General features: G+C 42.0%; 1 protein-coding gene and 1 pseudogene across 9 annotated transcripts in view; both read left to right on the top strand.

Moving 5' to 3' along the window:
- Window positions 1–21,541, top strand: part of stxbp5l (syntaxin binding protein 5L) — a 454,881-nt gene that overhangs the window by 219,487 nt on the left and 213,853 nt on the right. For all 9 annotated transcript variants that reach the window (XM_080203426.1, XM_080203432.1, XM_080203427.1 and 6 more), the window contains 2 exons: window positions 9,993–10,116; window positions 16,207–16,285. In XM_080203426.1, the coding sequence (XP_080059552.1) occupies window positions 9,993–10,116; window positions 16,207–16,285 (203 nt within the window). The remainder of the gene's footprint in view (window positions 1–9,992; window positions 10,117–16,206; window positions 16,286–21,541) is intronic.
- LOC145353538 (U2 spliceosomal RNA) lies at window positions 15,893–16,069 on the top strand (annotated as a pseudogene).

A 21,541-nucleotide genomic window follows, 5' to 3' on the forward strand; every position in this document is an offset into this window, starting at 1 on the left:
ATTTTTGTTCATGTTCCAGATTCCAGCACCCACAGTACTTTGCCTTTACTCCAACATGATCTCCCTGTTCTTATATGTTAAGCTTCGGCTAATAGAAGCAAGTAAGACGCATGCTTTCTTAACCACCTGCTCAACCTTTCCAGGGATCTGTCAGGACTCGTCTGATCTTCAGTACTATTCAGGGTCCTACTATTCATCACGTAATCCACTGCCTTGATTAGCCCTCCCCAAATGTATCACTTGACATTTTTCTGGGTTGAATTCCATTTGCCATTTCTCTGCCCACCTGACTAGTCCATTGATATCCTCCAGGAATTTACATCTATCCTTCTGACTATTTACCACCCTATCAATGTTCTTGCCATCCGTAAAATTCTTGAGCATACCCCTTACATTTAAGTCAAAATCATTAATATACACCATAAATAGCAAGGGCTTCAGCATTGAACTCTACTGGAAACAGACTTCCAGTCACAGGAACATATTGCTTTCTGCCTCTTAAACAATTTTGAATCCAATGTATTACTTTGTTTTGGATTTCATTAGTGTTTAATTTCTTGACCAGTTTATCATGAGGGACCTTATCAAAAGCCTTGCTGAAGTCCCAATGGACCACATCAATGCATTACCCATGTTAACATTTCTGATTACCGCCTCAATAAAACGGATTAAGTCTGTCAAACACGACCTTCCCCTAATAAATCTGTGCTGACTATCCCTAATTAATCATATCCATCCAACTCCAGATGTATTTAGTCTTTCTACTAACTTTCCTATCACTGAGGTTAAATTGACAGGCATATAATTTCCTGGTCTATTCCTGCCATGCTATTTTAGTGACCTGTGCCTCAGTGTCTGCCATCATATGACAAGCAGCAGGCACTTGTGTGGTAGGTTGGGGTTGCTCTTCATGGATTACACTTTTTAATTCTTCCTCCTTCCCCCAACCCTCCCTCCCAACCCTGCTCCACTCATGGTGTTGGTTAATATTGAGGCCATTGTGTTTCCTGACACCAGATTTGTGCCACTTCAACATATGATTTTTTTAAAGGAAGACATATCCCAGAACCCAAATTTCCCTCCTGACAGCAATGGTTATGTTAGCTATATTCTTTGTAATTCCAAATTCTTTAGTCCTGTCTGATGTGTAGACAGTGCTGATGATGGTTTTCCTTTGATGTACTCAGCAAAAATTATATATTGACAATTTCCTATTAAGGATTTTGTAATCAATTTGTGATAACAGAAGGGGGGGTGCATCACAATAGACCACTGGGTGACAAATCTGCAAGACAATGGCTATGGTGTTCATGTTTGTACAGTACATGTAGCTTGTCAGTTATTTGCCCTTTCAAGCAGTACGCTGGCATTTGATCAGCAAACAAGGGAGAGGGAGCTATTCTCATTTACTGTGATTGCAGTCTGGTACCTGACCTGATGGTCTCAATTTTTACCTGGAGAGTATAGAGAACATAAAAGGCAGTGGCTTCAGTTGCTTAGTGTGGGTTCCACCAGTGTCACTGAACGCCTGACTTCATTACAACCTTGATTCAAACATGGACAAAAGAGTTGAATTCCAGAGGTAAGGTGAAAGTGTCTAACCTTGACCTCAAGGCAGCACTTGACCAAGTGTGGCATTTAGAGGGGCCTTAGCAAAACTAGAATAAATGGGAATCAGAGGAAAACATGTACTAGTTGGAGTCATATCTGGCACAAAGGAAGATGGTTATGGTTGTTGGAGGTCAATTATATCAGTCCCAGGACATCACTGGGTTTGGAAGGTACTGACTAAAGAGCCTTGGTGAGTTCCTGCAGTGCACCACTTCGATGATGCACACTGCTGCCACTGTGCATTGATGCTGAAGGGAGTGAATGTGAAAGGGTGCCAATCAAGCATGCTGCTCTGTCCTGGATGGTGTCAAGCTTCATGAGTGTTGTTGGAGCTGCATTCACCCAGGCTAGGGGAGAGTATTTCGTCACACTGTTGACTTCTGCCTTGTGTATGCTGGACAGGATTCGGGGAATCAGGGAATGAGTTACCCACCGCAATATTCCTAGACTCTGATCTGCTTTTGTAGCCACTGTGTTTTTATGGCTAGTCTAGTTCAGTTTCTGGTCAATAGTAACCTCCAGAGTGTTAAAAGTAGGGGATTCAGTGAAGGTAATGCCAATGAATGTCAAGGGATGATGTTTAGATTCTCTTTTGTTGGATTCTCTCTTGTCATTGCTTGGCATTTGGCACTGGGCGGCACAGTGGTTAGCACTACTGCCTCACAGCGCCAGGGTTCCAGGTTCAATTCAGGCCTTGGGTGACTATGTGGAGTTTGTACGTTCTTCCAGTGTCTGTGTGGGTTTCCTCCAGGTGCTTCAGCTTCCTCCCACTTCCAAAGATGCGTGGGTTAGGTTGATGGGCTGTGCTAATTTGTCCTTTAGTGTCAGGGGGATTAGCAGGAAAAAGACGTGGGGTTATGGGGATAGGGCTTTGGTGGGATTGTTGTTGGTGCAGGCTTGATGGGCTGAATGGCCTCCTTTTGCATTGTAGGGATTTTATGCTTGTAGGGAATTGTAGAATCTCTACAATGTCAGCCTAAGCCTAGATATTGTCCAGCTCTTGCTGCATTTGGACATGAACTGCTTCAGTATCTGAAGTGTTGAACATTGTGCAATCATCAACGAACATCTCCACTTCTGACCTTATGATGGAAGGAAGGTGAATGATGAAACTGCTAAAAGTGGTTGTACCTAGGACTCCACCCCGAGGAACTCCTGCAGTGATGTTCTGAAACTGAGATAATTTATCTCAAACCACCACAACCCATCTTTCTTTGTGCCAAATATGACTCTAATCAGTAGAGTTTTTCCTCTGATTTCCATTGATTCCAGTTTTGGGTTCCTTGATGCCATAACTGGTCAAGTGCTGCTTTGATGTTAGGGCAGAAACTCACCTCAACTCTGGAATTCAGTTCTTTATTCCATGTTTGAACCAAGGTTATAAAGAGGTCAGGAGTTGAGTGAAGTTGGTCGAACCCAAACTGAGCATCATTGAACTGGTTACTGCTAAAAACATGTTGCTTGAAAGCTCTGTTGATGACTTGTTCCACCCATCACTTTACTGATTATTGATGGTAGACTGGTGGCACAGTAATTGGCCAGGGTGGATTTGTCCTGCTTGTTATGTATAGGACATACCTGGACAATTTTCCACATTGCTGGGTAGATACCAGCTGTACTTGCTTGGGATGTGGCAAGCTCTGAAACACAAGTCTTCAGTATTATTGCAAGAATATTGTCAGGACACGTAGCCTTTGCAGTATCCAGTGCTTGACACACTATTTGTTTTCAGGAAAACTGCCTCTAGCTAAAGTTTATTGTCATGGAATTTTTTTTGGATTGATGCTCAATAGATCTAAAATACTTTGTAGAATGAGGGATTCATTATATTCTAGGATAACTACAGTGGTTAAGCTGAATTTGAAGCCTAATTCCATTTCCAGATTCTCATGTCTCGTGTATTGCTTTGAAATCTATACAGAAATTGTGTCTAATTAGACCTTATATAGATGTAGCATCTGTAAGTGGAGCTTTAATGTAGTTGTCGTAATTCTGGGATATTCTCGAGTTAATTATCACAGCTCACTCATGTAAGCAGATTTAATGTGTCCCCCTAATGTGTCAGTTTTCTTTTCCGTGAATAAGATACCTTAGAAATCTTACTATATAAACTGAAAATCAAAATACTGTGTCAGCACATGATTTCACCTGTTTATAGAAGGTAGGTTGAATAAAAACAAGGCATAAGGAGGGAATTTCTGGTCTCATCAGCATGGGGATTGGCACGGGCAGGGCTGACATATTTGGAGAACGCCAAAAATCTGCTGCCAGGATCAGAAAATCCCACCTAAAGATTTTGGACTTAAGTGATTTATTTATGAAAAGCAAATAAGTAGTGCAAAAAAAAGGCGTATCAAAGCTTTTATCTTGCACTCATCAGGACACTTCACAAGAATGCCAGTATAAAAGGAAAACAACAATTTATACTGTATGAAAAGACAGTGCTGATTGGTTGGCAAGTGGACTCTGATTGACAGAAACATTGCCATGGAGAATGCACCAGTTGATTGACCAATAGTTCATTGTAAAGCATTGTTTAATCTAGAGAAAGTTTATGACATGCTGCCTGGGAATGTGCTAGAATTCTTTGAGTCCTGAGAAGTATGCACAACTTTTACAAGGACAAGAGTAAGAAGCAGTGTGGGCTACATTGAGAGTTTTGCAGCCAAATAAAAGGAAGAATCTACAAGACAGTTGTCAGACTGGCCTTGTTATATAGTGCAGAAACTTGGACACTAATGGAATGTAAATACTGAGATGTGTGTGTGGAATAATGAGAAAAGACAAAACCCTGAATCTGCACATAATGGAGTCAATGACGATTGTGGGAGCATTGAAGCGTATAGCTGATAAGTTATTGAAATGTGATGTAGCAAGTGATGGAGATGAGACTGCCAAGAAGAAGGGAAAGAGGCAGCCCTCACACCAGATGAAAGGATGTGGTAGTGAGAGGCTTAAACACAATAGGATTGGAAGAGGAATGAGTGACTGATGGGAGGAGATGGAAAAACATCATTAACCAGCATTGTGATGACCCCAAGTAAATGGGAGAAGCCGAGAAAAGATGATGAGTAATGAAAAGTAGGTGATTTCTGAAGTAGGAATATATATTTCCCTATAGTTTATTAAACGAGCCCAATACTTGTTCTCTGTAAAAGTGGATCCTAATATAGAAGACCATTTAATCTAACTTAACCCATCAAAGCTAAGCTGATTTGTGTTAAGACACTGGTGACCTGTTGCTGCTACTTGCAATCTGAACCTCTGTCACTGGGAGAAAGACAACCAGGGCAGTATGGGGCGGGGGGGGGGCGGGGGGTTCTCCCCACTGAATTTTTAATAACAGGACTGTAATCTACTCACGTCCCATCCCATTCCTCAAGGGATCCCTGAATATTCCTACCCTTCAGACATCATCAATAAAACAGAACATGTGGTCATTCAACTCATTTCTGTTATGGAATCTTACTGTGCACAAACTGATTATTGTGTTTTTGTATATTAAAATGTTGACTACACTTCACAAAGTCATTAATTAGCTGTGTAGCAGGACTGGAGCTTCCTGAAGTTGTCAAATACATTATATAACTGCAAGTTCATTTCTTTTTCTATTCTCTATTCTTTTGACATGAGGTTCCCAAACATCTGTCTGACTGCCCTCTACTATGCAAATAGAATTGAATAATACTCTTGATTCGCAAATGTTGCAAGATGCCATTTCTGGTAATGAATGGAATGTTTAAGATTGTATTGGGTAGCTGTTAATCACTTTAAATTATAAGTATGAACTAAAACAAACTTGCATCTTGAGGAAAATATCGAGTCTCAGGATTATGGCTGACATTCTGTTTTTAAAAAGGACACAATCTGGAGATAACCTCTTATTGTGTAAATTTAGTAGTACAGAAACACAAGGTTAAAAATTAAAATCCAGGTAAAATCAATTTTGCCACATAGATTTTAATAAATCAAGGAACCATCATTCAAAACTTTTTAAAAACATCATAATGTTTCATATTTGGAAGGCAGTATTATTATTGCTGCTTGCTTCCACCTTGCAGGATGAAAGATGTAGAGTTTCTTTGCGGGTAGGTTCTATCTGATTTAACACTAGGATAGACTTAATTGGACCCCCACAGATATTTTCAGAAGGTAATATTATGATTTATTTGGGTCAAAATTGAGCCATTGTTTATCAAGCAAAATGCAGCACAGTAGTTAGCACTGCTGCCTCACTGTGCCAGGGACCCAGGTTCGATTCCAATTTTGGGTGACTGTTCCCTGCTGCACGTTCTCCCACTGTCTGCATGGGTTTACTCCTGGTGATCGAGTTTCCTCCCACAGTCCAAAGATGTGCAGATTGGCCATGCTAAATTGCTCCTTTGTGTCCCAAGATATCTAGGTTAGGGGATTTGCAGGGTAAATGCATAAGATTGCAATGGTGGTGATCATGGTGGTTGGCGGGGGGGGGCGTGCTGAGGTAAGAGTTGGAGAGTTAGTGCAGACTCAATGGGCTGAATGGCCTACTTCTGCACTGTAGGGATTCTATGAATAATTTCTATAAAGATTGTTGTACGTTCTTTATCCGATTGATCAGCAGTCCAATGCATGCCTGCCTCTGAAGAACCTTGCGGAAGGCAGATCATCACTGACATCAGCTATCTGCCCAGCAGCAGCAGGTTTGTGAATTAAATAACTAAATTCCCATTTGTGAGCTGATTGGAAATGCCACCAGAATCTTCCAGGTGACCCCCTGCAAAGAACAAAACCTGACACTCATTTGGGGTCAGCTTGCCATTGGATGGCCAGGGTGTTGTATGAGGCCTGTTCTTATCCCCCCACTACAGCAGTATTGCTCCTGAGTCCCACCCTCCATCGTTGTAACCTTATACATTTACCCCACTAGTCCCCCAAACCTAGAAATCTTGGAGCACAAATAAGGTGATTTTACCATTGCATTGCACCTGTTTTCAGGAATGACACAGTGGTAAAGTGGGGTGTAAGCACTTTGCGCAGTTGGTGCCAGTTTTCACGATGAATGGCAGATTTCAGGCATGGTCAGCCTTTCGCAGGAAATGGGTGAGAGGCAGACAAATGTGTGAAAATTTATTTTAATGTTGTTTTACATCTGCTTGGCGAGCCTGGCGCTCAAAAGGTCTGGGTTAGGTCCCCTTAATGACCTAGCCGGGAAAGATGCTCGTTGGCGAGGAATAGAGCTCCCCATGATTAAGGAGCAGTCAGCTTGGCCTCATTGGTGGTACTGGAGGCCATTGAGGCCCCCCTGCACCCCCCTGCCCTGAGTGGCTGCAGGTAAGGCAAGGGAGGGGTTACCCCTTGGCAGTGCCAGACTGGAAATGCCACCCTGGCATATGGGCAATGCCCACTGGGTGGAGCTAATCAGGAGAGAGTCCACTGGGGGGACTAATGGGGAGAGGACTCTACAGCCACTCTGTAGGGACCGATGCAGAGAGGGATGAAGAGAGAGGGGGCCCCGCTGCCACTCTGCAGCACTTGGTGGGGGGAGGGTGGCAGTTCCAAGCTTAATGGGGTAGGGGAGTCCACGATTGGTCTGGGTGGCAGAGACTGTATCTCAGGCCGTGGACCTCCGCGATTGCAAGAGATGGGGAGCTGCTTCAGGCTTCCTGCACTAAAGGAACTTGACAGCTCTCTCTTTTCTGTCAGGCCCTTGCTACTGCTAATGTGCATGTGCAGCATCAGAGGCCTGCACAAGTGCCCTACCTCCCTCTGCAGGTTTTCGGGCGTGTTAAGCCCAGCCCACAGGCTTCTGTAACGGATTTGCTCAAAATTTTGCAGGCAGCGTGTTTATGGAGGGGCCTCAAAACAGGCCCAAAAGATGGACCTGAAACCCTCCCAGTTTCAAAATCGACTCTTAGACAAAAAATGGTAAAATCGCCCTCAAAAGGACAATTTCGCCAATTCACCTAACCTGCACATCTTTGGACTGTGGGAGGGAACTGAAGTACAAGGAGGAAGTGCTTGTCAATGTCTTGTCAATTACATTGTTAATGTTTGTTGATGTCAATTACTTTGTGAAGGGTAACAGGTGATGGGTATTTGAATACCTAAAAATAGGATCAACTGTCAGATCAAGAATGAGATAGATGCAGTGCCTTATCTTATCAGCTTGAAACTCATTTCTCTCCCTTGTGAGGACCATGGATTGGATTCAACTGGAATTTGAATTTGGTTTTTGGAGTGAGTAAAGGATAAATTTGAGTTTGCCTGGTCCATTCTGAGCATTGGTGTTGTAACTCTCAGGGTGGAGTAAAAAACCTTTTTTAAAAGTCTGTTCTTTTAAAAAAAAGGGTTAGTTGGGACACTAATTTGAGCGAAAGGTGTTGATACTGGACAATAAACTCTGCCAGCAAGAAAAAGCCTTTGTGCCTCTGTTTCAATTTCACCACCTGAATTGAACCCTATTAAACAGTGCTCTTGCATCCGTGATCCTAGAGCGCCAGCACCCAGCTATCCCTTGTTTTGTTTTTAAAGAGCAAATATTTTAAAAAGTTTTTACTCCGCTCTTAAAATTACAATGCAATACTTAGAGTGGACTGAGAAAACCCAATCCTTTCCTACCCTAGTAGCTGCAGCCCCTTCAATTAGACTTACAAATGCAAGAACTAAACTGGTGGACCTAGAGCTGGCCTCTTAATAGACACCTCCAGGATAATTACCCAGGAGAGAAGCCTGGAGTAAAATGCTTCAGAGAGTCAGTACAGACTCAATGGGCTAAATAGCCTCCTGCATTATAGTTCTAAGAACATAAAGAGGAATAGATTTGGCCATTTGTCAACTGAAGCCCTGCTCCACCAATTATTAAATTCATGGCTGACCTGATTGTGGCCTTAACTCCATGTTCAGGTGTGCCCTCCAAACCCTTAACTCCCTTATAGGACAAAAATTTGACTAACTCGACTTGCAATAACTCTTTTCTGGGGTGCAAAAATCCAAAGATTAAAGACTCTCTGAAAGAAGCAGCTCTTCCTCATTCCTATCTTAAATGGGGGATCTCTTATTTTGAAACTGCCCCTTATTTTAAATTCCTCATGAGGGAATACCCTTAGTAACTACCCTGTCAAACCCTCTTGAATCATGTAAGTTTTGATGAATTTATCTCTCATTTTGCTGAACTCAAATAAATATAGATCCAGGTTGCTCAATCTTTCCTCCTAAAACAACCCCTTAACCTCCAGAATGAACCTAATGAAACTTCCCTGACCTGCTTCCAAGCCATAAGAATTTTTTAAAACATTTAAGGTGCTGGCCATTAAGTCAGGTCTATGTCACCTGTTCTATTGTAGGATTTCAGACAGAGCATATAGAGCACAAACAGTTGACAAATTACTGATTAGAATGCAAATCTTTACACCTAACCTGCTGTTCAAGTCCTAAAGTGGCCGACAATGTGAGTGGAAGGAGCACTGATCACTGGTTAAAGAGATGTGTATTGTCTCCAGACTGTACAGTAAATGATGTTTTGCAAACCCAGGCAAGTCACAGGGGTTACAGATAGTGCAACATGAACCCAAGATCCCTGTTGAGACCGTCTTCGTGTGCGGAACTTGGCTATCAGTCTCTGCTCAGCAACTTTGCGCTGTCGTGTGTCTTGAAGGCCGCCTTGGAGAATGCTTACCCGAAGGTCAGAGGCTGAATGCCCGTGACCACTGAAGCGTTCACCAACAGGAAGGGAACAGTCTTGCCTGGTGATTGTCGAGCGATGTTCATTCATCCGTTGTCTTAGCGTCTGCATGGTCTCCCAATGTACCATGCGTCAGGGCATCCTTTCTTGCAATGTATCAGGTAGACAACGATGGCCGAGTTGCAAGAGTATTTACCGTGTATCTGGTGCATGGTATTCTCATGTGTGATGATGTCATCCATGACAAAGGGACAAACCCGAAAGCTAGGGAGTGTACTATCAAATAAATCGGTTGGACTTAAACCTGGTGTTGTCAGACTTTTTACTGAAGAAGATAAACAGGAAAAGACCTGAATATGTGCTCAAGATTTTGGAGGGTGAATATGCAGAGGAACATCTAACCTTCAGACTGATAAAATTAGGTATAAAACGGAGGCCTAGGTTGAAAAACCAATGATGGCATATTGCTTCAATCTATAGACAATATAATTTCATATCTATTAGAGATTAATGAAATGGATCATTTAGCAAAATCAATCTACATAGGTGTCAAAGGTATTCTAATATGCGTAAGTGGATTACATTAATTTGACCATTATATATTGAATGTAAAATGTAAGGATACAGTAATCTGCAACATCAATATTAAATCATTTGAAAGACACCAATTAAGCATAACCTATTACTCACAAAAATATAATGTACTCACATTTTCTTATAGGCCATCCATTCTGTCAGCTGGCATCATGAAGGGAGACAGTTCATGTGTAGCCATTCAGATGGTAGTTTAACCCTGTGGAACTTGAAAAATCCAAGCAAACCTTTTCAGATCATAGTACCACATGGTAAGCACTTCTAAAAGCTAATAGGTAAGTAGAGGCGTATATTCTCTTAATTTGCATAACATCTTTAAAAAATTAACATAGAATATTTATGTATTTTCCGGTATCTTTGGACTTTGCTTAAAAAGGTGCCTTCCAATGGCCTATGAACTTGTTCAGTGTACTTATTGGCTTGAACTGGACTCATAGAATGATCCTTGTGCCAGAGCCAATAGTCCTGAGGCAAGCCCATTATCTCATTTACAGAGTGTCAGGTCAGTGGTGAAGAAGATTTCAATTTGGGACCATCAAGTCGTCAATAGTGGTGCTTATGTAGGTCCTGGGAGAGGGAGGGATATCAGTAGGAGTGAGGAGGAGACCCTGGAGAGATGGAGAAATGATGAGAGTAAACGACCAGGAAAAAATAGGAAAGAAATGATCAGGAACAATGGGAGAGGGGGTGAATGGGTGGCGTGCGGAGAGGAATGGTGGCGCGGGGCAGGGGTGGGGGGGAAGCGGGTAGTGGCATGGGAAGAAGGTAGAAAGAGGCCATTAAGGAATGACAACAGTATTCAACTGTCTGAGCCAACAGAAGTGCACTATGTACAGGTATGTATTTTTTATTAACTTTACCATTTTTGTTGGTAGCCTCCAGAAAACCCTCACTGCATATCGGGCCACTACATTTACTGTATACTGTCACCCAGTATGAGCAATATTCAAGGCAGCCCGGTTTTGTCCTAATATTTGCATATACATTGGGTTCTTTTTCAGGATCAGGTTCTGGATATCTCTTTTGCTGTCTTGAAGGAGCATGTGTGTCACAAGCTCTATATTGGAACTTAAATGTGATAACCCTTTCCCACAGCTGGGGAGAGAAAAAAACAAATAAAAAAATTCAGGTTAGTTATGAAAATTCTAGGAAATTATTCTCCAATCCTAACGGTAGAGTTAAGGCATAAACTTAAAATTAGAATTTGGCATTTAGGAACCAAATCAGGATAATAGATAATAGAAGGATAATAAAGGATAATAGAAATTTGATCATCTCTCTCCACACACTATCCATGTAAAGGTTGTGGATGCAGTGGCAATTGGAGCTTTGAAGAATGAGACAGATTTTTGTTAGATAAGGACATCATGGTTTTGAAGCAATGACAGAAAATTGAAGTTCAGGTGCAGTTTAAGAATTGCTCCATTTCACCATCTATTGTAAGAATGTGTCTCCTTGCTTGTTGGACATGTATGCCTATGCAGTGGTGCAAATGAGTGTGCTTCCTTAGCAAGGAACTGAATTTTCACCACTGAGGCAGGAAACAGGATCCAAGATTTTTTTCATAGATTAATAGACTTTTACAGCTCAGAAGGGGACCATTCGGCCCATTTCCATGCCAGTCACCAATGATCTGACTATATAAATCCCATTTTCCAGGTACTTGACCCGTAGCCCTGGAGTTTATGGCAGTAAAAATGAATATCTAAATGCCTCTTAAATATTACAAGGGTTTCTCACTTAACCACCATTTCAGGTGGTGAATTCCAGACTCCCAACAGTTTGACCTCAACTCCCCACTTAGTCTTCTACCTCTTACCTTAAATCCTTGTCTCTTCATTATTGACCACTCTACTAATGGAAAAAGTGCCTTCCTATCCACCCTACCTATGTCCCTCATTATCTTATACGCTTATATCAGAACACCCCCTCAATCTTCACTGCTCCAAAGAAAACAGCTCCGGCCTATCCAGTCTTTCCTCATAGCTCAGGCGCTCTAACCCATGCAACATCCTGGTAAACCTTCCCTGCATCCTCTCTAGTGAAATCACATCCTTTCTATAATGTGGTGTCCATAACTGCATGCAGTCCTCCAGTTGTGTCCTGACAAACTTTTTATATAGTTCCAGTATGACCTCCCCGTCCTTGTATTCTATGTCTTGACTAATAAAGACAAGTATCCCATATGCCTTCTTAACCACTTTATCTACCTGCCCTGCTACCATCAGGGACTTATGGATGTGCACTCCAAGATCCCGCTAATCTTCAGTACTTTCCAGAGTCCTATCATTCATAATGTAATTCTTTGCTTTGTTAGCCCTCCCCGAGTACATTACCTCACACTTTTCCAGGTGGAATTCCATTTGCCATTTTTCTACCCTCTCGAACAGTCCATTGATATCCTCCTGCAGTCTATGGCTATCCTCACTATTTATCACCCTTCCAATTTTTTTGAATCATCTGCAAACTTCTTGATAATACCCCTTGCATTTAAGTATAGATCAGTAATGTACACCACAAATAGCAAGGGCAGCAGCACTAAATCCTGCAGAACCCCACTGGAAAACAGACTTCCAGTCACAAAAACATCCATCTACTATTACCCTATTCTTCTAGCACCTCAGCCAACTTTGGATCCAATATGTCACTTTGCCTTGGAGCCTATCAGCCTTTCATTTCTTGACCAGTCTGCCATGAAGGACCTCATCAAAAATTTTGCTAAATTCCATATAGACCACATCAATGCATTACTTTCATCATCACTCCTGTTTACCTCCTCAAGAAATCTGATTAAATTTGTGAAACATGACCTCCCCTTACCTCTGAAGGCAAAACTGACTAAAATTAAGATTTTCACATGGGGAAGCCCTTGTTCGCATGGAAGTGAGCTCCCAATTTAACTAAAGGCATACTTTCAAACCTGGAAGGCCAATCAGAGGCCTTACAACTTCAAATTAGTATCCAGCTTCAGTACAAGATAAGTAACTAGGATTGGACCTCAACTAGAAGATATTCTCTCAGTTACTTAACAGCCATGCCAGCAGTGTGCAGAGAGTTGAAAAATCCCTCTATGATGTTTTCTTTACCTGCATCCTCAGAGGAGTAGGGATGGCATGATGGATGGCTAGTGCCTACTAATGGGTGCTTACTTCCAGGCAATTGTCTGGCCCGTCACATCAAGAAACTCAGCTGATTAAAAAAACTCTTACCTTTAATATGTCGTGAATGAGCCTAATTGTCTGCCTGCCTAATGGCCCAGGTAACTTTCCTATGCTCCAAACTTGTCTCTCCAAAAATGTATGTCTCCAGAAATGACACCCACATTTTGAGATGCTGTCCAAAGCAGTATTCCTCTTCCTCTCCCCTGCTCTTCGAGCCTCCTTTTTGGGCTCCGAAAATTGGGGGGATGGAATCAGGGGACCAAACATTTTGCTCAAGGCATTTACCCATTTTAACTCCATTGATGCCATAGAGTGTACGGCCCTTTTGAGAAGGGTGTGATTTTGATTACATCTTTCCAGGTGAAGGTTGCACTGGTTCTGCAACACAAAGATCACACCCAAGTGCTGTATTGGAGTCAAAATACTAGCATTGAGTTATAACAATTTGCAGAATGAAAAGAGGTCATCTGCTTTATTGTAATGATCATTTTTATTTGCTGGAGCATTCCAAATCTAATCCCATTGCTCCAATTGCTGCCTTTGACAAAAAAGAATGTGCTAAAAAGAATGTGCTAATGTCTGACAAATTTACTGGAGTTCTATGAGGATGTGTCTAGGGAGGTGGATAGAGGAGAGCCGGTGGATGTGGTCTTTCTTGATTTTCAGAAGGCGTTTGACAAGGTACCTCACAAGAGGTTATTGCAGAAGGTCAGGGGACATGGAGTTGGGGGTGGGGTGTTAGTGTGGATAGAGGACTGGTTGTCAAATAGGAGGCAGAGAGTGGGGGTGAATGGGTGCTATTCGGATTGGCGGTTGGTGACGAGTGGAGTGCCCCAGGGGTCGGTGCTGGGGCCTCAGCTATTTACCATTTATATAGATGATCTGAAGGAGGGAACCGAGTGTATGGTGTCGAAATTTGCTGATGACACCAAGATTGGTGGAACGGCAAATTGTGCGGAGGGTGTGGAGAGTCTGCAGAAGGATCTAGATAGGCTGGGCGAATGGGCCAGGAACTGGCAAATGGAATTTAATGTTGGCAAGTGCGAGGTGGTCCACTTTGGTAGGAATAATGGTAGGAAGGATTATTACTTACGTGGAGAAAAACTGCAGCAGGCAACGGTGCAGAGGGACCTCGGGGTCCTTGTGCATGAGTCACAAAAACCCAGCTTGCAGGTGCAGCAGGTGGTCAGGAAGGCAAATGGGATGCTGGCCTTCATCGCGAGGGGGATTGAATATAAAAGTAGGGAGGTCTTGCTGCGGCTATATAGGGCATTGGTGAGGCCGCAGCTGGAGTACTGTGTGCAGTTTTGGGCGCCGTACTTACGCAAGGATATTTTGGCCTTGGAGGGAGTGCAGAGAAGGTTTACTAGGCTGATGTCGGAGTTGAGGGGGTTGAGCTATGAGGAGAGGCTGAATAAACTAGGCTTGTACTCGTTAGAGTTTAGAAGAATGAGGGGAGATCTCATTGAGACATATAAGATGATGAATGGGATGGATAGGATAGAGGTGGAGAGACTCTTCCCGCTCAGAAAGGACAGTAGGACTAGGGGGCACAGCCTCAAGATAAAGGGGGTGCGGTTTAGAACGGAGTTGAGGAAGAACTTCTTCACTCAAAGGGTGGTGAATCTCTGGAATTCTCTGCCCATTGAAGTGGTGGAGGCTACCTCGCTAAATATTTTTAAGACGCGGGTTGATGGGTTTTTGATAAGAGAGGGGATTACGGGTTATGGGGAGAGGGCGGGAATGTGGAACTGAGCAGCGACAGATCAGCCATGATCTTATTGAATGGCGGGGCAGGCTCGAAGGGCCAGATGGCCTACTCCTGCTCCTATTTCTTATGTTCTTATGTTAAATTATTTATTGAATAGAGAAAGCAAGATGGAGCAAATTCCACATGACTGCAATATTTGTTCCCTTTTGAAAATAGAAAAGATTGCTCTGATTGAGCTATGCATCTTGGAATTTTGCTGTTATCATTTTGTGCCAAAGATTTTCATCAGTTCTGAGCAGCTCAATCACACCATTTGTCTGGTTCTAAATGGGCTGCATACTGGGATTCACTAACAATATGATTAAAGTAGTTAGATTATTGGGAGAAAAGCAATGATATCTCAGTTGACATGTTTTAAGCCACATTTTTTTGACCTTAGTCGTTGATTCAACTGAAAACCTTGTAGGTACCGACTTGGATGTGCGAAGAAAGTAACTGCAAAGGTTTCAGTTTCTGTACAGCATTATCACTCACTATATTCTCATTGGAAACCGATTGTTACTGAATTCAAGAATTCATTAATGATAGATTATGGTCCCAGAACACTGAAAACTGTTATGAACAGAATTATGGTGACAACATCAGCTGAGCTACCTGTTTGGGACTACACCAAACAGAAGCAAGAGCCACTGAGAGGGACACAGAATTTTGGGAGCAGGATGAAGAAGGTAGGAAATGGAAGAATTGGTAAGGAGCCAAGAAAAGTCACAAGTTTGGAAAAAAATGAAGAAATTGGAAAAGATACTGAACTGATGAGCAAAGGAAAATTTATATGTAGTCTGCAGAGTGGAAATTGGTAGGCCAGATCGGGACTGTGATTTTCATTTTGTGCACCCTTTCTGATATCTAAGAAAAAATAGATCACTACAATTATTGTTTCCTTAAAAGTTCAGCCACATATGTTGAAGAATATTGATATGTTATGTGCAGTTATAAAAATAGACATGCTTTGCAGACTAAAAAGTTTTGTTGTGAACACATAAGGGGATTGGGAAACAACAATAAATTAAATTCAGTTCCAGTTTCAGGAGATGAGAGTTTCATTTTACAGTTGGGTAGTAAATAGAAGCAAGTCTAAGTGAATATGCCATGAAAATACTAATAACAAAGCAAAGATCAAATGTCATGTCTGTTCTTATCTGTTTAACATTTGACATGTCTCTGATCTGGGGACTACACATTTAATTGTTTTTTATAACAGAGAAGTGAAATCAAGTTTGCTCATTTCCTTCATGCTCTGGTATTGCACTACTTCGAGGATTAGCACACTTTCCGTATTGGGAAGGCTGAGATATTTGCTAAAATTAAAAAATAGTCATGACAAAAACAGCCAACCTGACCTGGTCTTAATGCTGCAATATTCACTGTCCACTCCAATATTATATCCATTTCTCTCTTTTATTGAATAGGAAAAGTCCAGCGGGATGGGAAAAAACCTGAGCCATGTAAACCAATCCTAAAAGTAGATCATAGGACGTGTAAATACAGGTAAGTGCAGTATTTAGTATTTATCAATTGTAAATTTAAAACAACCGCTGGCAAATGCATACGACCATTAAAAAGCGTTTTTTGAACAACCTCAAAAGAATTTGCTGAATATTGGCAAATTAGATTTTTGTTGCAATGGTGCACTCAGGGCAACTGCTGCGGTTGCTATTTTTGTTTCTTTAAAAACTTTTCATATAGTCAATTGATTATTTCTTGACATATCTAAGTGCTCTTCTATCAATGGTTACTGCTGTGATCTCTTTGGACTATACATCTTGGAGCATAATTTGACAATGCAGAAGGAAAATTGATGTGATTTTGTTTAGAACTTTGAAATATAGTCACTCTCTGCAATGGGCTGCATTTTATTGCCTGAATGTTAAATGATATTTTTGGTATTGCTTATTTTATCCTGTCCAGTTCGTACTTCAAAATTATTCTGTACCTCTGGTAACCCAAGCTTTCAATTGCAAACTAGATTACTTGGTCCTTTCAGTTGCAGTTTGTCATAAGGAGTGCAGAAGTAGCCATGTAGAGAAGAAATCTTACCCACTGCCATCAAATATAATCCTAGAAGAAATGCTTAGCATGGATGAGTTGGGCCAAAGGGCCTGTTTCTGAACTGTATATCTCTGTGACTCTATCATTTCCTCCTATCTGAAGATGGTCCAATGTGGCTACTAGGAGAAGCGCTTATTTTCAAGGATACATGTGGAAAGCAGCTTCCAAAATGTGCTGAATTCCAACACTCTGCTGGGATTTGCAGCATGTCAGCATGTGCAGACACGTTTAGTGGGCAACAGAGACAAGTTGGTCTATCAATATTCTTATGGGATGGCTCTAAGGTAGCATGTAAAGGCTCCAAGGAATCTAATGACTTATTATTTTGTAAGGGTTCCATTAATCTGGGCTTTCCATATATCAGGCAGCAAGGAGAGATTTGATTTATTATTGTCACGTATTGGAATATAGTGAAAAGTATTGTTTATTGCTATACAGGCAAAACATACCATTCATAGAATACATAGGGAAGAAGGAAAGGCGAGGATGCAGAATATAGTGCTACAGTTATAGAACAGAGAACATAGAACATTACAGCGCAGCACAGGCCCTTCGGACCTCGATGTCGCGCCGACCAGTGGAACCAATCTAATGACCCTCCAACTTAAACTATTCCAATGTTATATATATATGCCTATCCACTGACCATTTGAATGCCCTTAAAGTTGGCTAGTCCACAACTGCTGCAGGCAGGGCATTCCACGACCTTACTACCCTCTGAGTAAAGAACCTACCTCTGACATCCGTCCTATAACTACCACCCCTTAATTTAAAGCTATGTCCCCTTGTGTTAGCCATCACCATCCGAGGTAAAAGGCTCTCACTGTCCACCCTATCCAATCCTTTGATCATCTTATATGCCTCAATTAGGTCGCCTCGTAACCTTCTCTCCAATGAAAATAACCTCAAGTCCCTCAGCCCTTCCTCATAAGACCTTCCCACCATACCAGGCAACATCCTGGTAAACCTCCTCTGCACCCTTTCCAATGCCTCCACATCTTTCTTATAATGCGGCAACCAGAACTGTACGCAATACTCCAAGTGCGGCCGCACCAGAGTTTTGTACAGTTGTAACATGACCTCACGGCTCCGAAATTCAATCCCTCTACCAGTAAAAGATAACACACCGTACACCTTCTTAACAACCTTATCAGCCTGGGTGCCAACTTTCAGGGAGCTATGCACATGTACCCCGAGATCTCTCTGCTCATCAACACTACTAAGAGTACTTCCAATAGCCCTATATTCTGTACTCCTGTTACTCTTACCAAAGTGAATCATCTCACACTTTTCCGCATTAAACTCCATTTGCCACCTCTCAGCCCAGCTCTGCAGCTTATCTATGTCCCTCTGCAAACTGTAACATCCATCCTCACTGTCTACAACTCCTCCGACTTTGGTGTCATCAGCAAATTTACTAATCCATCCTTCTACACCCTCATCTAGGTCATTTATTAAAATGACAAACAGCAGTGGCCCCAAAACAGATCCTTGAGGTACACCACTTGTAACTGCACTCCAGGTTGAATATTTCCCATCAACTACCACCCTCTGTCTTCTATCAGCTAGCCAATTCCTGATCCAAACTGCTAAATCACCCTCAATCCCATGCATCTGCATTTTCTGCAGTAACCTACCATGGGGAACCTTATCAAACGCTTTGCTAAAATCCATATACACCACATCAACTGCCTTACCCTTATCCACCTCTTTGGTCACCTTTTCAAAAAACTCAATAAGGTTTGTGAGGCACGACCTACCCTTCACAAAACCGTGTTGACTATCCCTAATCAATTTATTTCTCTCTAGATGATTATAAATCCTATCCCTTATAATTCTTTCCAAAACTTTGCCCACAACAGAAGTAAGGCTCACCGGTCTATAATTCCCAGGATGGTCTCTACTCCCCTCCTTCAACAAAGGGACAACATTTGCTATCCTCCAGTCTTCCGGCACTATACCTGTAGCCAATGACGACATGAAGATCAAAGCCAAAGGCTCTGCAATCTCCTCCCCAGCCTCCCAGAGAATCCTAGGGTAAATCCCATCTGGCCCAGGGGACTTATCTATTTTCAAACTCTCAAGAATTGCTAACACCTCCTCCTTAAGTACCTCAATCCCATCTAGTCTAAAAGCCTTTATCTCAGTATTCTCCTCAACTACATTGACTTTTTCCTGTGTGAATACTGACGAAAAATATTCATTTAGTGCCTTTCCTATCTCTTCAGGCTCCATGTACAATTTCCCACTACTGGTTTTGTGGTACTAAACCTTAAAAATGATGCCCCACCCTCAAATTACCTCCAATCCCATCTCCAATTTCCTTCACCAAACACCCCCTCACCCTCCTGCAACCTCTCCTCCTCATCCAAACTCCCTCTTGTCCTCCCCCATATCTAACCACCCAGTCCCCCCTCCAACTTTCCCCCATTCCCAATCAACTCAAATCCCCCCATTTTCCCTCACCTCTAACCCTCCTGGTATATGATTATAAAATGTAATTGATGCAAGATATAGACCATTTTTTCTCAATTTGGGGAGGTACTAGCAACCTTCATCTGCCACTTCTCCTGAGGAGCATGGACAAAATTAGGAAAATCCAGCTGATGGTCTTTTTCCAGTCTTTGATCGGAGGCAGTTGTGCCACAGTGCACCCATTATAATGAGGCCTGAGGACCAATATCTGATGAAACTTGAATTTTACCTCACATTGTGTCCTGCACACCCAAAAATGGGTAGTCCTGAATTTGAGTCAATATATTTTAAATCATTACTCAATGTATAGCAGCCATTTTACATGCATTACCAAATGTCACATTTAAATTCAGAATCTTCCTTTCGCTTGATTGAAAGAGAACATAAATGAAGCAATATACTAAGGCAGTATTTATCTCACACCCTTACTTGAGACATGGGATGTTGTCCTTTACTCCTTCTGGTGTTAATGCATTTGCACTACTGGATAAAGCTGGGGTTTTTGAAAAGGAAAGCTGTGAAGAAGTATCAGTGATTGTTGGTGCTGATTCTGGCTCAGGAGTAACAACATCTTCAACTTCATACTGTAATTGCAGTTCCAGAGTCTAGAAACACAAAGATTTCAGGAAAATATTGAGCACAATTTTTTGCCTGAAGGAAAACTTTTCACAAATACATTTAACTCGCAGTTTTTCATCCCTGTAGTTTTCACCATGACACACAAATTGCAGGATGGAAGTCTGTTCTCAGGCCTTCACTCATATCCCACAGCATGAGTGTCCTCGGATCAAACGACCTTCTGATTTTTCCACACTTTGGGAAGATGTCAGCAGTCTTCACCTGCTATTTGTCCAGGAGTAGCATGGCCAAATTGGGAAAATCTAGCCTATGATCTTTTTCCAGTCTTTGATGGGAAGCAGTTGTGCCACACTGGGCCTGTTATAATGAGAACTGAGGGCCAATATCTGGTGAAACATAATCCTAGGGTAAATCCCATCCAGCCCAGGGGATTTATCTATTTTCATACTCTCAAGAATTACCAACACCTCCTCCTTATGTACCTCAATCCCGTCTAGTCTACTACCTGGTATCGCAGTATTCTCCTCGACTACACTGACTTTTTCCTGCGTGATTACTGACGAAAAATACTCATTCAGTGCCTCTTCTATCTCTTCAGGCTCCACGGACAACTTCCCACTGCTGTCTATGACTGGTCCTAATCTTGCCCTAATCAATCTTTTATTCTTGACATACCTGTAGAAAGCTTTAGGATTTTCCTTGATCCTATCCGCCAAAGTCTTCTCATGTCCTCTTCTAGCTCTTCTTAACTCTCTCTTTAGTTCCTTCCTGGCTAATTTATAACTCTCCAGTGCCCTAACTGAGCCTTCACATCTCATCTTTACATAAGCCTCCTTCTTCTTCTTCACCAGAGATTCAACTTCCTTAGTACACCACGGTTCCCTCGCTCGACCACTTCCTCCCTGCGTGACAGGTACATATTTATCAAGGATTCGCAGTAGCTGTTCCTTGAATAAGCTCCACATTTCAGATGTTCCCAGCCCCTGCAATTTCCTACTCCACCCTATGTATCCTAAATCTCTCCTAATAGCCTCATAATTACCTTTCCCCCAGCTATAACTTCTGCCCTTCAGTATATGCCTATCCCTTTCCATCACTAAGGTAAACATAACCGAATTGTGGTCACTATCAACAAAGTGCTCACCTACCTCCAAGTCTAACACCTGGTCTAGTCATAGTTAAGATGTAGAGAAAGATCAACTTAATATATAGTAGGTCCATTCAATAATATGATAGCAGCAGGGAAAAAGCTGCCCTTGAGTCAGTTGATATGTGATATCAAACTTTTGCACCTTTTTCCCGATGGAAGAGAGTATGTACATGGATGGGTGGCATCTTTGATTCGCTGGCCGCTTTTCTGACACAGTGGGTAGTGTAGACAGAGTCAACGGAAGGGAGGCTGGCTTGCTTGATGGACTGGGCTACGTTCACAATTCTTTCCAGTTTCTTGTGGTCTTGGTCAGAGCAGGAGCCATACCAAGCTATGATACATCTGGAAAGGATGCTTTCTATAGTGCATCTGAAAAAATTGATGAGAATCATAGTAGACATGCCAAATTTCCTTAGCGTCTTGAGAAAGTATAGGCATTGATGAGCTTTCTTAACTATAGTGTCAGTGTGGAGGGACCAGGACAGGTTGTT

Source organism: Carcharhinus amblyrhynchos, chromosome 15, assembly GCF_965287045.1.
Source record: "Carcharhinus amblyrhynchos chromosome 15, sCarAmb.v2.hapA, whole genome shotgun sequence".
Classification (NCBI taxonomy): domain Eukaryota; kingdom Metazoa; phylum Chordata; class Chondrichthyes; order Carcharhiniformes; family Carcharhinidae; genus Carcharhinus; species Carcharhinus amblyrhynchos.